The following is an 18,210-nucleotide window of genomic DNA, read 5'->3' as shown; positions in this document are numbered from 1 at the left end:
TTAACTTGCAGCGCTCACTCAGATTACATCACTGTATCTCGATGTTCAGAGCCCTAGTGCATATCATCTCTCCTGTATATTACATTACTGTGTCGCGAGCCTTCATGTTATATGTTTTCACCCAATCTTTGGATGCATGCACTCCCTCTTCCAAATTACTTTGTGTCTCTGGGTGTCCACATTAATTTAAATGACATTGTGCCATTGAATGCACACACACAATCACCTGTATTGTATCAAAGCTCTGATAACGTGCCTCTGGGTGTATATAATTTCTCCCATATATTTTATCATATGTCCGGTTCTGTATACTGTATCATATCTCCCTCATTTCTAATATTTTGTGTTTCTGCATGTGTAGGCTCAGCACTGGTCAGTACTTGGAGGGGAGACCACCGAGGAAAACCGGGTGCTGTAGGTTTCTGTGAGGGGCCACTGGCCTTACCATAGACAAAAAAAAAGTCAAAGAATTTCATGTATGTTCCATTCTAAATGTAGTATGACAATAATGGAACCTTTACAATCACCAACCCAACCCCACCCCGACACACCTGCATTTATATTGCATTACTCTCTTTATGTGCCCTCCCACGCCGATCATACATTGTTGTTTGCAGGTGCATACACTCGCTTTTATCGCATCACTATTTCAGTGATTGCATTGCTGTCTCTGTGCAAGGACTCAGACTGGTCACTACCTCTGTGCCAACGTCTAGTTATATTTTGTTCTCATCTGTGCTTTTGTGTGTATGCACTTCTCCTATCTATTTCACACTGCTGTCTCCGTGTGTGCCCTGACTCTCCAATGTTTACCTTACATTTTATTGCCACATGTCTCTGGGTGTTGGACCCGCTCATTTTAATTACGTTGCTGTCTGAATACAAGTCCCCGTTTATTGACATCTGTCTCTGGTTTATGATACACCGTCGGGTTGTGTGTTCACCCCTAATTATCTCGTATTGCTCTCTTCCTGGGTGGGCACTCGCCTATTTACATTACATCGCTGCCCATGTGGACTCTACCATCATTATCTCTGGATGCAAGCGGTTGATGGGACGGAACAAACTCCGCGGAAGGAACTCAGCGACTCGAAAGGGAGAACCAGAATGGTCGACGTTTCTCGCCGTTTGCCAGCCGGGTGGACATGCTACATTTCTCCAGTATCGATGAAGAGTATCGGCTGGAAACTTGGACCATCTCCCACTGATGCTGCTCGCCCCTCTGAGCTTCTGCAGCGGGGTTTGTCGACCTTCAGATCCCAGCATCTGCGCTCTCCTGTTCGTGAAGGGTTTAGTCAACGCCACTTGCTCTATGTGTGCAGTGCGTTCCTGTGTGCCGTGCTGCCTCTTGTCAGCAAAGCGGGAACCTGCTATCTCTGACCCAACCCCACTACTGTTGACTCACAGACGTTTCAAATGGAAAGAAAAATAAGTGTGCGAACTGTCAACACCTGAGTAAATTAGGAACAGTTTGGAAGCTGTCCATGGGGGTTAACCCAGAATTTAGTTCGAAATAAATCAAAGCAAAATAACACGCGATAGATATATTTCTCCTAAATGTAACAACGACCTCTTACGGAAGCACCTTAAGGGAGGTTGGGCTTCCAGTATGTTTATTGACTAAAGAAACGGGTGCAAATTTAATATCGTTTTCTTAGAACCTGTGGGGCATTTCAATTTGCAAAGCACAAGGAGTTCGGAAGTAAACGTTTTCAAGGCAGGACCTTAGAATCCAGGAGACAGCAACGGTTCAATGCGGCCATTGACACGAATGATCTGAACCAAGATCCACATTCCGGCTGCAAGTTGGCAGGGAAGTTACAGTGAGCTTATAGTTTCTGCGTTTTATCCTCTCCTTTTCGCTCCTGGAGTGAGGAATGTGCCAATTTACTCGCTGCCGATTGAAGGAGAGGACTCTTCCTCCAGAAGTGAGGGCTTGATCCAGCAGTCTCTCAAAGGGATCTCAGCTTTGCAGTCGATTGCAGCCGGATTGGAGGTGCTGCTCGGATGCTGCCTGACTCAGCCTCCCGAACGAAGTCCTTCCCTTTTTGCTGCTTGTCCGGAGTTGGTCTTTTTCTGAATTACTGGCTGCCACTGGAGTGCAACGCTCCTGCCAAGACCCTTCGCTGCCTTCAGTGAGTTTGCACCTTCGCCTTGCAGACTTCATGGACCCAGATGTAGAGAGGTTCAAAATGTCGAGCCGGGGCCACGGTAAAAGGGTGCAGCGTTTCACGGTCTGTAAGAAGCTTTGGCCAGCCCCTGCGGGAACAGCGCTCCCCGCACGCTCCGTCTCAATGTTGGACACGGCAGTGGCGCCCTCTCCCCGCTGTATCTCCAGAATGGACATCACATTGGCGTCCGCCTCGCCGCCTCCCTCTGCCAGCAGGCTCTCCACGTGCCCAGTGGCAGATCCGGTCCGGAGCAGGAGTTCGATGCTTGTCCCCTCCCTGGGGCCCGGTCCTCCCGCCTGCTCTCACAGTCCGGCCAACAAACCCGGCGGTCCCAAGAGACAAAGGACGGTGGCAGTGCATCAGATCCTGCCTGTCACCAAAGTCTCGCCTTTGGGTTCATCGCCGCCCCCTGCAGCGACGAGGGCCGATGTGAAGAGTGGTCGTGGCCAGACACCGTCTGGGTCTGCAGAGCCCCACTGGCTGCCCAATGGAGCCGGCCGTCCCATCTCCGTGCCTGCACACCGGATCAGCAGGTTGCACATCACGCTGGCGGCTGCTCGGGCTGCGCCAAGACATCACGTCGCCTCGCTGACGGTCACCCCATTGCCCGCCGTGCAGGCTGCAAGTCCCCAGGTTCCTGCGGGCACCTCCAGCTTGTGGTGTGGCTCCACGCAGGACCACGGTGCGATTGCCTCGGCCGTTCCGCCAGCGCACTTCTCCCAAACGATGCTCGTGTTACGGAGGCAGCCTGGCTTGCAAGAGGCCCGTTGGCTCGGCAAGCCCTCCAGTTGTACTCTGAACTACGTCTTCAAACCCTCCCGCGCCGACAGCTGTGGCCCCGTGGTCTCCATCAGCCTGACGCCCGGCCGCTCCCAACGCAACCTTCCCGCGTGTGCCACCGAGACCGTGCCGGAGAGGAGGGTGAACAACTCGTCCCGGAGCTTCATCGGCGCACTGCCTGAACCCAAACCTCGAGTGATGGAGGAGAGAAGTGTCCCTGTGCAGTGCACCTGTGGCAGTAAAGGTCACCGCTGGATGACCACGTGTAACCCACTGGACCGCCACCTCCCAGCTCATTGCAAAGAGAATAGCCCCGTTCCTAGTGTGCTGCATGTGTCCTGCGGGAAATCAATGAGCTTGCTTCTCAAGGTCAGACCACATTTACAAGGGTAATGGCCTGTAACAATTGTGCCCCCAGCACTGGCTAAAACAAGCTTGCATTATTGGAGTGTTAACGGAAGGAGACCCGAGATAGAAGGGGGATATCGGACTCTCTCAGAGTCTGCCACTGTGTTTTTGAGTTCTGCGTTGTGAAAATATTGAGTACAGAAAATAAACATGTTTAAAAACTGCAGATGCTAGGAGTCTGAAATAAAAGCAGCAACTGCTGGAGGCAGTGGATCCGAATCATCAATTCTGTTTCTCTTTCCACAGATGCTGGCCGGCATACTCTTTCTTTTATCAGGAATAATATCAGCTCAAAGTGCAGCCAGCATAATACAATGTAGGAAAAAACACGAGTTCGTTGTAAATTTCCTATTCACTGGAAAAAGTACCATATCTCTAGACAGTTGAAGTGAATTAATACCACCCTGTGACCTAAGTTCCCTGGATCACTTGATCTCTGTTGCCCGACCAGCTTCCTGCTGATCTGAGCTGTTCAAATCCAACTGCCTGAGGCACCTGACTCCAATTGCCAGCTGCAGCCTTCAGATAAAATCCCTATTAAAGTCCGTCTCAGTTTTCAGATGAGCACACACATTATGGATTGCCTTGCTTTTCCTTTCCTAAACTAGATCCCCTGTGAGTTAGAAATCAAATTGGGTTAAAAGTCTGCAGATCCTGGTGTCCAGTGCAATGCAAAACAGTGCTGGAGAAACTCAGCTGGTCATGCAACATTCAGCAGAAGTAAATGGTAACCAACTTTTTGGGCTTGAGCCCTTCATCAGGAATCTCTGAGCTCTGTTCTGAAACATTGATTGCCTTTTACTTCCTATGATTTTCTCCACCACGTTTGGGCAATTGCACTTATACATCAAACCTCTTTAAGCTACAGAGAAAGTGAACTATGAGAATGTCTAGGCCAGGGTAAGATGGAAACCAAAAAGAGTGAATGATACAGTGGTGGTAGTGCTAGTGGGGAGAGGGTGAGAATGCTTGTTAGCCATGAAAGGTCAACCGGATGAGATGAAAATGGAAAGATATGAATAAAATTCACTTTTGCTTCTTCCAATTTAGGGCACTCCTTTCAATGGTTATAATTAAGTGCCTTTACTTTGGAGATAACAGATGCAAATTATGTGTCTGCTTTTTGGTATATTTTCTTTCAGTCCACAGAGATGACCCTGAGCTTCTAGTTGCCTGGGCTTTTTATTCTCACATTCTAGCCCCCTTTGTCTTTGATATCCTACATTGTTCCAATGAATCCCAATATAAGCTCAAGGAACCATTTCTCATCTTCCCACCATGCATGTTGCAGCCCTCAGTTCAAATTGGACTCTTTCAGAGCACCAACCCTTTCAGTTAATATCAGAGCTGGCCGGTTTTACTCAAAAACCTGCTGATCCTGAAAGAGAACTAAAGTGTGCCGGAAACACTAAGCATGTCAAGCAGCACCTGTGAAGAGCGAAACAAGGTTAACTATTCAGTGTCCCAGCAGATCATCCGCCTGAGCCACTAAGCCCTTTTCTCTCTCCGCACGTGTTACTGAACATGTTGAATGTTCACAGCATGCTTTGTTTCTCGTTCAGCTTTTCAGTATCCTCAATTATTTTCTTTTTGATCGGGACGAGGAACTAACTTGGCTCAGTAATATTTGTAAGGGCGGTGCAGTGATTAGTGCCTTCTGAGTCACCTTGAACACTATTTGCTATTGTGACATTTGATTCCGCTTATCAATGGCAAAGGGAAAGTGGCGGGGAATTACAAAGACTCGATGTAATTGAATGCAAGGAAAATGCAAGGCTCTGATTGGCTGAATCTTATTTCAGGTTTACTTGAGGTCCAGTGAACTGGGAGCAACCGTGGACACTGTGGATTCCCTCATCAAAAAGCACGATGCCTTTGAGAAACTGCTGGCGTCTCAGGAGGAAAAGGTAACTCAAGTCCGGTCCAGTTCTTACCTGGAGAGAGAATGAAAAAAAAGGTGATGAGGCAATGAGAAACAGATGACAATAAAATAATTAGAGCTTTTATCCACATGGAGAGATGGGAGTTCAGCTCTGTTGCCTACATTCTGGTGTACTTTCCCAGATGTCATGTGTCGGTCTGTTTCATTCTCTCTCTGTACACAGCAAGTAGGTGTGGTAGTACTTCAACTTCTAAAGATAAAGTCTGGTTATGACTGTGAGAGGGGCTGGGTCCCATCTGACCAAGTAAGGGTTGAGATCTTGTTTATCTGAGTTGGGGAAGGGGGGGGGTCTCATCCTACAGAGGGAAGGCAGGGTAACCTTATGGTGGGGGTAAAGGGGGTTATGTGGTTACAATATGCTGTGTCTCTACAATCAAGGCCAGGCATGTTTCAGTCTCTGTGACTGGGTTGGCTTTTTTTTAAGATCTGAGGATTGGACCAGCTCTATTAAATATGCATGAGCATAAAAAATAGAAGCAGTTCACTCAAGCTTCTCTGTCATCCAACAGGATCAGTCTTTTACCTCTTTGTGTCTTTCCCCCATGAATACAATTCCTGACATAGATTACAGAGATAGAACATTGCAGCACAGTACATGCCCCTCATCACACAATGTTGTACCTACCCAAAAAAAACTAAACTCTCCCTGCCTCATCGCCCTCTATTTTTTTTTCTGCTCCACCATCATCTTTCCTCGGTCTAATTTAATTTAAATTGGTTTCCTGATCCAAGCCATTACAGTGGACTCCTAACTGTTGTCTGAAGTTGCAACAGGGTTGTTTGTTGTTTCAATGGTTTGAGAAAGTCTTACCACTGCTTTCTGGTGATAAGCAGCCAGCATTCTGCCATTGAGTTAATAGGGAGTCACACAGAGTCATCGGAAATACAGCAAGGAAGCTGGGCCTTTGGCCTAACAAGTCCATACCAATCACATTTACACCAAGCCCAATTTATTCCTCCCCGATTCTACCACTGGCCTACTTACTGAGGAGCATTTTTCAGTAGTCAATTAACCTACTAACATGCATGTCTTGGGGAGGAGGCCAGAAGAAACCCAAGTAATCACAGGGAGTGTGTGCAAACACCACGCTGACAGAATTGAACCTGGGACACAGGTGCTCTGAGGCAGCAGCTGCACTTGATGCACCAGTCTGCTTCCCAAGCATGGTGAGCACCCAGCATCCCATCACCAGTACACTATTTTTGCCTCTGTTTCAGGTGACATCATTACAGGAACAGGCAAGTAAGCTGAAAGAAGAGAACTTAAAACATGAAGATGCCAGTGGCCACATTCAACAGAAGCTCAGTGCTATCCTGGAAAGGAGAAACCGTATTAAGGATCTGTCACAGGGACGTAAAAGGGACCTGAGCACTGCCCGCCTGCTGGCCCGCTTCAATCAGGACCTGACAGAGGTATGCACTGATGTGTCCTAGTTCCTTCCATACCTTGTTCCAGCCTGTCACAGGGTTCCCATAAATAAGTAGCAGCCATTTGTTTGGACACAAGGTCTGAGCAGGCATTCCATGAACTTCATTCACAAAATTATTCAGCACCGAAGCAATACACAAGTGTGCTAGAGAAACCCAATGTTGGTTACCCTTTATTTCTTAATGGTTGCTGCATAGCCTGTTGAGTTTGTGTACTGCACTCAACCCCAGCTCTGCAGATGTTCTTGTTTAACTCTCACAGCACAGAAACAGTCATTTGGCACTCAAACATGAACCACCCATTTACACTAATCCTATGTTAACCCTATTAAAAAAAAAATTCTCATCAATATATTCTACCACTCGTCTATACTCTGCACTCTAGAAGCAATTTATAGCAGCCATTTAATGTACTGGGCCACAGTTTGTGGGAGGAAACCAGAGCTCTCAGAGGAAACACACACAGTCACAGGGAGAAAGTGTAAATTCCACTCAGACAGAGCCTGAGGTGGGGATTGAACCCAGATTTGCCAGCTTTGTGGGGCCACAGCTCTTCCCACTGCACCGCAGTGCTGCCCTCATGTAGATGGCATTTCTTATCATGTCATCTGGTGAGGTCAGGCAGTGTTTATAGAGCAGACCACTTGCTGCTAGAAACAAAGCAAAACTCCAAATGATGAGCCACATTTAAATATCGAGTAAGAACATGCAGGATTGTGAACCAGAAGCTGGAGAGTGGGGTTGACCTGAAGCCCGACTATTTCTGTGCAAAGTTTCTTTAACTGAATGAAATAATTTTACATTGATTTAAAGTCCCTCACAACCTCAGGATATCCCAAAGGTAAAACACCGTAGTTGAAGTAAAAACACAATGCTGGAGAAACTTAGCTGGTCAATCAGTGTACTTTCTATTACAAAGATGAAGATACATAACCAACGTTTCAGGCTTGAGCCCTTCTTCAAGGCATGAAAAAATGTAGGCAGGCACCTGAACAAAATGGTAGGGGAGGGGCAGGGGGAGGAGCACTGTCCCAAAGGCAGAATCATTATCAGGATTTATTGTCATGAACAAGTCATGAAATTCAGTGTTTCGTGCAGCATCAAAGTGCAAACATACAGATTATAACCATCTTACAACATTACTATAAAAAAATAAAATAATAAAAATAATTGTGCACAAAAAGTAAGGCAGTGTCTGTGGTTCATTGATTGTTCAGGAATCTGATGGCAGCGGGGAAGGAGCTGTCCTTGTGCCTCTGAGTGCTTGTCTTCAAACTCCTGTACCTTTTTCCCCAAAGGTAGCAGAGTGAAGGGGGCATGGCCTGGTGGTGGGGGTCTGCTTTTTTAAGACTCTGCCTCAGTGAAGTCTGGGGCCTATGATGTCCCAGGCTCCAGAGGTAACAGGTGGATAAGTAAGGGAGGGCACAGCGGCAAGCAGGGGGAGGAGGGATGGCTCTGTGAATGAAGGGGGTGGAGAGCTGGAGGAAAGAAGACAAAGGGAAGGGGGAAGTGCGGAGAGTAGACCAGCAGAAACCAGAGAAGTCAATGTTAATGCCATTCACTTGGAGAGTGCCCAGACAAAAAATCAAGTGTTGATTTACGGGTGGTCTTGGTGGGATAAAACATGAGGCCATAGGCAGGCATGGGAGAGGGGCGCAGAATTGAGGTGCTTGGCCCCTGTAACTGATGCGGACAGTGAAGGTGCTCAGTGAAGCGATCTCCCAGTCTGTGCCCAGTCTCTCTATTGCAGAGAAGGCTACAAAGGCAGCACCTGGGTTCACACTTGACTTGAAAGGACTATTTAGAGGCCCCGAAGGAGCCATCATTCCTCCCTCAGTCTCTCCCTTATCCACCTATACTTTCTGCCTTTGGGTCCGTGCCCCACCACCCCACTCTTTTGTTTGGACGCTTGCTTACATTTTTTTCATACCTTGATGAAGGGCTCAAGCCCGAAACATTGCTTTTGTTTGCTGTGTAAAAGACACTGTTTGACCAGCTGAGTTTCTTCAGCATTGTGTTTTTCCTCTTAAATACATTCAAGCTATTACAGTGCCAGATTTGAATCTGACGCTGTCAGTAAGGAGTTTGTGCGTTCTCCCCATGTCTGCATGGGTTTCCCCTGAGTGCTCTGGTTTCCTCCCACCCCTCAAAACGTACGGGGGTTGTAGGCTAATTGGGGTGTTTGAGCAGCACTGGCTTATGAGCCAGAAGAGCCTGTTACCGGGCTGTATGTCTAAATTTAAAAAAAATGATTTGCCTTTGTCGAATTCCATATTGTTTCGTGGCTTCTGCTTTTTTCTCATTCATCTCGACTTTTAAGAATCTTCAAGGCGATTTGGTCATCCCAAAACATTTTGTATAAAGAAGAGTTGCAGTCTCTTTAGCAGGGGCTCCTGTCAGAAGCAACCTCTTGATCACGGAAACTTTAAATTACACTTTCATGCTGGAGGAGATTTTTTGCTGCACTGTCCTCCTATTGATCCAGGACAGCAGATTAGGAACAGATGTGGTTGCTGGATCAGGCAGCCACGGCTACTGAGCTCATTCTGGCACGAGTGGCAGCAGACAGCAATACCTCCAGAATGAGATCATGACTTAAAGGAATATAAAAGATGACTGCAGGCTGCCTGAATGCTGTACACATCAGTGGAGCCCTAGGGATTTAAGGGACAAACATCTAAAAGAAAGTTCAAGTGGCATTTAATATGCTTCCCTCAATTTTCAGATAGAAAAATTCTTTGAGCGCTCCTATGACCCTACTGATAGTACCTTGATGTGAAGGTGATAGGTTTGATGTGCTCTGCTTGGCTTGAATGTATTTATCCAGGACAGATAAGTTTGGGTCACCAGTCCAAAATGAGAATGAAAGCAGGTTGGGTCAAGCTACAGGGTTCTGAGCTGCACCGTACTTAGAGAGCCGATCTGTCGGAATAGATTAGAATTATTCTGGTTGTTAGAAGAACTACTGAGTGCATTTGCAGTATTGGTAAGTTCATTGTATATGTATTGAAATGTGATGGACTATTCACAGAATGAGGGTTTTGGGACGAACTTAATCAAGGGTGCTAGATGTGTATTATTTTGTGTGTGTGTGGATGTATTTGTGTGCGAGTTATCATAATCTCAGCATTGTTCATCTATTTGCTGAGTAGCAATGCACCTCTATGCTTTATAGGCACCGTCTGTTGAAGAAAAATGTCTCAAATTTTTATTTGTCTGATAGGAAGAACAGCTGTTTAGGAGAGAACAAGGGTTTCCTGATACATATGCAGTTTCAAACTTAATCTCTTACCAGCACAGTAGATGGAAGAACTTGGAATGAATGAGAGGTAGTCTGGAACCAAATGAACCAGGTCCTAATGTGTGCTACTGTAAACAGCCATCCTAACCAGAGCAGCATGTCAAGACTGAGAAAAATGCCTTTGTTGTCTTAGCTATCGTCTCATCAAAAGATTGCCACACACACAGAAATAAGATGATAGAAAGTTCACTACAATGAAGAGACTGTTTGGCCCATTAGATCAGTGCTGGTCAACAAAGAGACCCCTCTCCAACCTCATCCCACCTGTATTATCATAGTAATAAAACAGAGTCATATTGCATGAAATTTCTTTTTGCCTGCTGCAAGGCAGACAGATTTGCCACTGGCAGGAATTGCCTAAATGCCCCTTACAGTCAGAGAGAGAGAACCAAAAGAGAGTCCCCCAGCACAGGATTTATAATCCTGCAGATCATAGCTCATCAATTCATTAAAAAAGGTTTGATAAACATTGAAATCCTTGAGTGCAGGCCACTGGACCTGGTGATTTGTCTGCCTTTAACCCCATGATTTATATCTCGTGATTGGGATTTTACAAATTAATCCCTGTTACGTGAAATTAACCCCTCTGTTATCTTAAGGTTGTTGACAGTATCCTCCACATTGAAAGCTAATGTAAAATATTGATTTAACATATCTGCCATTTCTTCACTTCTGGAGATTCCACACCTACCTCTGCTGCCTTCTGCCTATTTATACATCCAAAGGTGCCTCCTTCTTTGGAGATTATTAATCTCTCACTGTTGGATCCTGAAAATGTCCCAATCCTTTGGTTTACCGCCAGACTTTGTATGCCTTACTTTTCTATTTAGTACTTTTTCTGACCTCCTTTGTTAACACAGATCTTTCTCATAGAATCCCTCTTTCCAATTGGGATGAATTCCTGCTGGCCTGTCTCTTATTTCCCAGTCCACCATAGATAACACCACCATTGTGTTGTTAAAATTGCCCTTATTAAAGTTGAAGAGAGTGTTTGTTTTAATTAATTAATTGTGGTCTTGTTGTGTTCACCCCTCAAACCACCATCTGGAATTCAGTAATACTGTGATCACAAGCTCCTAGTGGACCTTAACCACATGATCTCTTATTAATCCTTCTTTATTAGACATAACTGTACCTAGGTAGGCTCTATAACATAGTGCTCTAATAAGCAATCCTGCTTGCACTCCACAAGTTCTTCCATGATACCTTGTCAATTTGGTATATCTCTGTAACTGGATCCTGGACTTCTTAATGGAAAGAACAGGTCAATAGGAGAATATCAAGCACTGTTACACTGAGCACTGGAGCATCTACCTCAGGCTGTGTGCTCAGCCCAATCCTGTTCATGTGACCGACCCACAACTGCATCGCCAGATCCGGCTCCAATAGTATCATTGAGTTTGTAGTTGACACAACAGTACCTGGCCTCATCAACAACAAGGAATCACACTACAGAGAAGAGGTGGAAAAGCTCGTGATGTGGTGTAAGAATAGGAACCTGAATCTCAACGTGGACTTCAGAAGGACCAGGAACGACCAACCTCCACTACACATCAATAACTCGGTAGTGGAGAGCACCAAGTTCCTCAGAGTCTATTTAACAAGTGACCTATCATGGACATACAACACCTCATGTGAGGAATATATAGCAGTGACTGAACATCCTGAGAAGACTGATGCGGGCAAGCCTACCGGCCACCATCCTGCTGACCTTTCATAGGAACTCTATTGAGAGTGCCCTGGGCAGCACATCACAGTGTGGTACAGTAACTTTAGAGAATTGGACCCGAGGTCAATTTACAGGACCATAAGAGTGGCAAAGAGGATCACTGGGGTCTCCCTCCACCCCCTCCCCTCCTATCGACATGATCTGCTGGGATCATCTGAAAAACATTGAAGACCCCTACCACCCCATTCACAGCATCTTTCAGATACTTCCATCAGATAGAGATACAGCAATATCAGAGCCAGCACCACCAGGCTGTTCTTCTTCCCCTAGGCAATGAGAATGCTGACTGACTAAAGGAACTGCTCACATTAACCATCTGAGTCTCTATTCATAAAATAATTTGTCTTGTATATGTATTGCTTGTCTGTATGTGTTTTATGTCTGGTTGTGTGTTTGGATATTTTGCATCGAGGAACAGAGAATAATGTTTTGGGCTGTACTTTTGCAATTGGATGATAAATGAACTTGAACTATCAAGGAGCAGGTTAAAACTTCCATTGACAATTGCATTTCCCTTTAAACATGTGCTAGATATAACCCCATTCATGCTTCAACCTATCAAGAGCTTCCATTTGGGTGGCTTTTCGACTATACCCACCTGTGTCTTCGTTCCCCTGCAATCTGTGATCTCAACCTAAAATGATTCCACATCACTATCCACATGACAAAACCACACTCTGATACCTTTTTTTGATAACATTTCTACCCTGCCTTCTTTCTGTTTGGACTGTTCTTTTGAAGCATTGTATAACATGGAATATTGAGCAAAGATAACATATGTAATGAATGTTTTGAATATCATGTTGTTGAAGAGAGTCAAACAAGGCATAGGAAGACTCATTCTCTGGCCTCAGCTGTCATACCTTGCTTGTCAGTTCACTATACCGTGTCACTGCTCTCTCATTTCCCCCTCATTTATTAAACCTCATTTAAACCCTTCCCTCCTCATATTTAGTCCGAAGCCCTGTCTGCAACCTGACTGATGCAGTCACCAGGTTTCCCGTGATAATTAAGGTGAAGCCCATTTTGATGGAACAGCTATTTTCTTCCCCATCAATCAGAACCCATTTCTGCCACACCAAACTTTGAATCATACATTTACCTCTTTGACCCTATTTATCCTTTGCCAATTTGCACATAGTTTAGATAACAATCCAGATGGTTAACCTTGTGATCCTGCTTGTCGGTTTTGCCCAAACTCCTCATATTCCCTTATTAGAACCTCCTTTCTAGTCCTACCTATATCATTGATGCCTGCTGAACCAGAACAACTGCAACCTCCCCTTATCTCCAAATTCATCCCCAGCATGGAAGAGATGTATATCATGCCTGCACCATTCCCCCATCAGAGAAATTTGGAACGCACTTTATTCCATCAGCATTATGTTGGTTGAGTTGCATTTTGACAGGACTAGAATATAAAAAGCAATGCTGAGGCTTTCTGGTCAGACCACATTTAGAGTAGTTTTGGGCCCCATATCCAAGGAAGGATGTACAGGTGTTGGGGATGGTCCAGGGGAGATTTCCAAGAATGATCCCATGCATGAGAAGTTTAATGTGTGAGGAGCATTTGATGACTCTGGGTCTGTACTTGCTGGAGTTCAGAAGAATGAGGGGGGAGTCTCATTGACACCTATTGAAAATTAAAAGGGCTGGAAGAATGGGCATGGAGAAGATGTTCCAGTGGTGGGAGAGTCTAGTACTAGAAGGCACAGCATCACAATAAAAGGATGTCCCTTTGGAACAGAGATGAGGAGGCATTTTTTTAGCAAGAAGGTGGAGAATTTGTTGCCAGACAGCTGTGGAGGCCAAGTCATTGGATAGGTTTAAAGCAGGGGGTGATAGGTTCTTGATTAATAAGGGTTTCAAAAATTAATGGGAAAAGGCATGAGAATGGAAAAATTGAGAGGGAAAAATCAATCAACCATGATATGAATGGTGGCGCAGACTCAGTGCGCCAAGAAGCCTAATTCTGTTCATACATCCCTGTGGTGCGCTGTTAGACAGAATCAGACACACACAAGTTAAAGACTGAACAACAGGCTTTAATCCACAAAAACCTCCACAGAGCCAGGCTGGCTGTGGCTGCAGCAACTCTGTGTGAGGCCTCGGGAGGCCGGCACAGGCTTATATCCCGGAAGGTGATTGACACCCGACCCGGTGGGGCTTGATCCATTCAGGCCAACTGACTGGCAGCCGGCCAGGTGTTGTCCTGTCCCCTTACACTCCTGCAGGTACAGAGGTTGCCCCCTGCAGTAGGCTGGTGGTGTACCACCACATTCACCCCCCTTTAAAATTGTCCCAGGGTTGGGGGGCAGTTACAAGGAATCACACCAACTATGTACACACAATATTTACAGATTGAGACGATTCGGCGGCCGCTGGGGTCTCCGTGACCATCATAGGACTGGCTCCTGGTCACTGGTCAGAAGGGAAGTGGGGCAGCTGGAGGCAGGGGTATGTGTGGCTGGCGTGGTGTCACGCAGAGCGGTGGCCAGGGGGCGGGCTTGACGTATGCGGGTCGTATTTTGATAGGTGGGGGTGGTGGGCAGGTTTATCTCCTAAGGCTGAAGTTGGAAGAGCGCCGGTGGGGTGATGCGCAGTGTGGAGAGGCCACAGGTTGACCGGGGCTGGTAGGTTGGCGTGCTGTGCAATGTGAGTGGAGGTTGGGGCCCCCCGAAGGCAAGGGTGACACTCTGCAGGTTGCATTTAAAATCCAGGCGCAGAGTTTGGGTATGACCAGGAGCCTGAATCCTGTGTAAGTCTCCCCTCCCAACATGTATGTATTGACCAAGCAGTGCCCGAGGGCACCAACAGTCTTATTCTTGGTGGCGAGGGTGATCGAGCAGGTGGTGGGACGGACCTTTAACTTAGGGAGTGGTCCACACTTGGGTGAATGAAGCTCTCGGTGCTGCCACTGTCCAACAAGCACTTTGTTACCTGCCCGTTGACTCGCACGTCCATCATCAAGCGCCCGAGATCGTGGGGAATGTCCCTGGTCAGCGTGGTGGCGGCCACGACCATCTCAGAGTCAGAGTTGTCGCTATTCGGAGGGATGGGGAGCGACGATAGGTCAGCCTGGTCATTGCCCATGTTGACCACATTGACATCGGTCGTGAGGTGCAGCATGCGGTAGCTAATGGCCTCCGGAGGTGTGGGGAACGTCAGTAGGGCGGCCTGGTCATTGCCCATGTTGACCATGTCATTCTCAACATCATCGGGGGCCCTCCGTGTCGGGCGCTGCCTGGCCCAAGATGGTGGCGGCACTTGGGGAGCCGCTGCGTGGCTGGCTTCCTTCCCGAGCCGTGTCCGCTGCGCTGGGGAAGTGATGTCATTACGGCTGGTGGCAGTGATGTCATTGCGTCAGCCGGAAGTGATGTCACTGTAGTTCTCAGCGAGCGACAAGGGTGAGGGCTGGTGCAGATGCTCGGGGCACACACTGCGATGGTTGCTGGCAGGGACGGATGTTGCGGGGTCGAAGTCGGGGAAGACGGAAGTTGTCGCGGGGACAACTAACTAACTCTGTTAGTTTTCGGGTAGTTTTGGGGAAGAGCAAAGAGGGGCCTAAAGTTGACGTTCTGAATTGGAGAAGAGCAAATTTCGAAGGAATAAGAAGGGATTTGGGGAGTATTGAGTGGGACAGGATATTTTCAGGTAAGGATGTTAATGAAAAATGGAGGATATTCAAAAAAGAAATTTTGAGGGTACAGAGTAGATATGTCCCAGTGAGGATCAAAGGAAAGGCTGGAGGTCATAGGGAGGCTTGGTTTTCAAGGAATATTGGAAATTTGGTTAGAAGAAAAAGGGAGGTGTACAAGAGGTATAAAGAGCAGAGAGCTGAGAATTTGAAGGAGGACTACAAGGAGTGTAGAAGGAATCTTAAGAAAGAAATTAGAAAGGCCAAAAAAAGGCACGAAGAGGCTTTGGCAGACAGAGTAAAAATAAATCCAAAGGGTTTCTATAGGTACATTAAAAGTAAAAGATTAGTGAGGGATAAAATTGTAGATAGTGAGGGTAGGCTGAGTGAGAAGTCAGAGGAAATGGGGGAAATTTTGAATGATTTCTTTTCCTCGGTATTCACTAGGGAAAAAAAAATTGAACCAGTTGAAGTAAAGAAAAATAGTGGGGAGGTCATGAAGCATATATGGATAACCGAGGAGGTAGTGATGGCTGTGTTGAAAAAGATAAAGGTAGATAAATCTCCGGGACCGGACAAAATATTCCCAAGGACACTCAGGGAGGCTTGTGGACAGATAGTGGAGCCATTAACAGAGATATTTAGGATGTCACTGACCACGGGGGTAGTGCCAAAGGATTGGAAGGTGGTGCATGTGGTTCCACTGTTTAAGAAAGGGTCCAAATGTAAACCTGGGAATTATAGGCCCGTGAGTCTGACGTCTGTGGTGGGTAAGTTGATGGAAAGTGTTCTGAGGGATGGTATTTACAAATATTTGGAGGTACAGGGATTGATAGGGAGTAATGAGCATGGTTTTGTCAGGGGTAGATCATGCTTGACAAACCTGATTGAGTTTTTCGAGGGGGTTACAAAAAAGGTTGATGAAGGGAAAGCTGTGGATGTTGTCTATTTAGACTTCAGTAAAGCTTTAAACGAAGTTCCCCACAGGAGGTTAGGAAAAAAGGTGGGGGCATTAGGTATAAATAAGGAGGTAGTGAAATGGATTCAGCAATGGTTGGATGGGAGGTGTCAGAGAGTAGTGGTAGAAAATTGTTTGTCCAATTGGAGGCCGGTGACTAGTGGAGTTCCTCAGGGATCGGTCCTCGATCCACTGTTGTTTGTTATATATATTAACGATCTGGAAGTAGGGGTGGAGAATTGGATAAGCAAGTTTGCGGATGATACAAAGATTGGTGGTGTTGTGGACTGTGAGGAATATTACCGTATATTAAAAGGTGATTTAGGAAGGCTGGAGGTGTGGGCTGAGAAATGGCTGATGGAATTTAATACAGATAAGTGTGAGGTGTTACATTTTGGAAAGGCAAATCTAAATAGGTCATATGCATTAAATGGGAGGCTATTGAGATGTGCAAAGCAACAAAGGGATTTAGGAGTGATGGTAAATAGTACCCTCAAGGCTGATACTCAGGTAGATGGTGTGGTGAAGAAGGCATTCGGAATGTTGGCCTTCATAAATCGGAGTATTGAATTCAAGAGTAGGGAGGTTATGATGAAATTGTACAAGGCATTGGTAAGGCCAAATTTGGAATACTGTGTACAGTTTTGGTCACCAAATTATAGGAAAGATATAAACAAAATAGAGAGAGTGCAGAGAAGGTTCACGAGAATGTTGACAGGATTTCAAGGTTTGAGTTACAGGGAAAGGTTGTGCAGACTAGGGCTTTTTTTCTCTGGAGCGTAGAAGATTGAGGGGGGACTTGAAAGAGGTGTTTAAGATTTTAAAAGGGACAGACAGAGTAAATGTGGATAGGCTTTTTCAATTAAGAAAGGGGGAGATTCAAACTAGAGGACATGGTTTAAAATTGAAAGGGGAAAATTATAAGGGGAACATGAGGGGAAATTTCTTTGTGCAAAGGGTGGTAGGGATGTGGAATGAGCTTCCGGCAGTCGTGGTTGAGGCGGGATCATTGGTTACATTTAAGGAAAGACTGGATAGTTACATGGAGAGGAGAGGACTAGAGGGGTATGGACCGGGTGCTGGTCAGTGGGACTAGGAGGGTGGGAATTTGTTAAGGCATGGACTAGTAGGGCCGAACTGGCCTGTTCTGTGCTGTAAGTGGTTATATGGTTATATGGACAATGGCGCCATCCGGCATGCACATGTGGGGGGGTCCGCGGGGGGAGGTAGGGAGGTCATAGAGGGCCGCTGAGCTGCTGGCAGGTTGAGAGAGGCACACTTTTGCAAAGTGGCCTTTCATGCCGCATCGGGAACAATACAGGTTCCTAGCTGGGCAGTTTTGGTGTGATCGTCAATCTGACCCACACCAGGACCAACAGTACTTACAGGGGCGCCGGATGCCAGCCATAGCGACGTTCTCCTTCCCAGCTCGGCCTGCAGTGTGAGAGGGCCATGAGGGAGCCTGGGGAAAACCAGAATTGAAGGCTTTGACATGCAGGGCTGCTGCTTCCAGGGTTTGGACCACTTCCACAGTCCTGGTTAGGGCATAGATGTTGTCTTCTAGCAGCTTCTGCCGGGTGGCCCTCATGTGTAGCCATCGGACGAAGACCTCCTCTACACCTACCCCAGGTTCAGCCAGACACAGTCAGGCCAACTCTCACAAGTGTCCCAGGTAAGACTCAGCCGTCTCCCAGGGTTGCTGGGCTCGGGTGTTGAGGAGGTACCTTGCACAGACCACATTCATGGGGGGCATCTACAAGTTCTCAAGAGTTTCCATTGTGCTCTTGTACATGGTGCAATCTTTGGTTACCGGAAGGCTCAGGGACCCAGCTTTGACCGGAATAGGACCAACTTCT

The 18,210-nt window shown here is 46.5% G+C and overlaps 1 protein-coding gene across 1 annotated transcript in view; it reads left to right on the top strand.

The window, feature by feature from the left end:
• sptbn5 (spectrin, beta, non-erythrocytic 5) overlaps window positions 1–18,210 on the top strand; it is a 251,285-nt gene that overhangs the window by 140,304 nt on the left and 92,771 nt on the right. Inside the window, exons 37-38 of the mRNA XM_069915498.1 lie at window positions 5,162–5,266; window positions 6,520–6,714. Coding sequence (XP_069771599.1) covers window positions 5,162–5,266; window positions 6,520–6,714 — 300 coding nt within the window. The remainder of the gene's footprint in view (window positions 1–5,161; window positions 5,267–6,519; window positions 6,715–18,210) is intronic.

This window comes from Narcine bancroftii, chromosome 2 (assembly GCF_036971445.1).
Source record: "Narcine bancroftii isolate sNarBan1 chromosome 2, sNarBan1.hap1, whole genome shotgun sequence".
NCBI classification, from domain to species: domain Eukaryota; kingdom Metazoa; phylum Chordata; class Chondrichthyes; order Torpediniformes; family Narcinidae; genus Narcine; species Narcine bancroftii.
The sequence above is the reverse complement of the archived record's forward strand: the minus strand, read 5'-3'. Positions and strand labels throughout refer to the sequence as shown.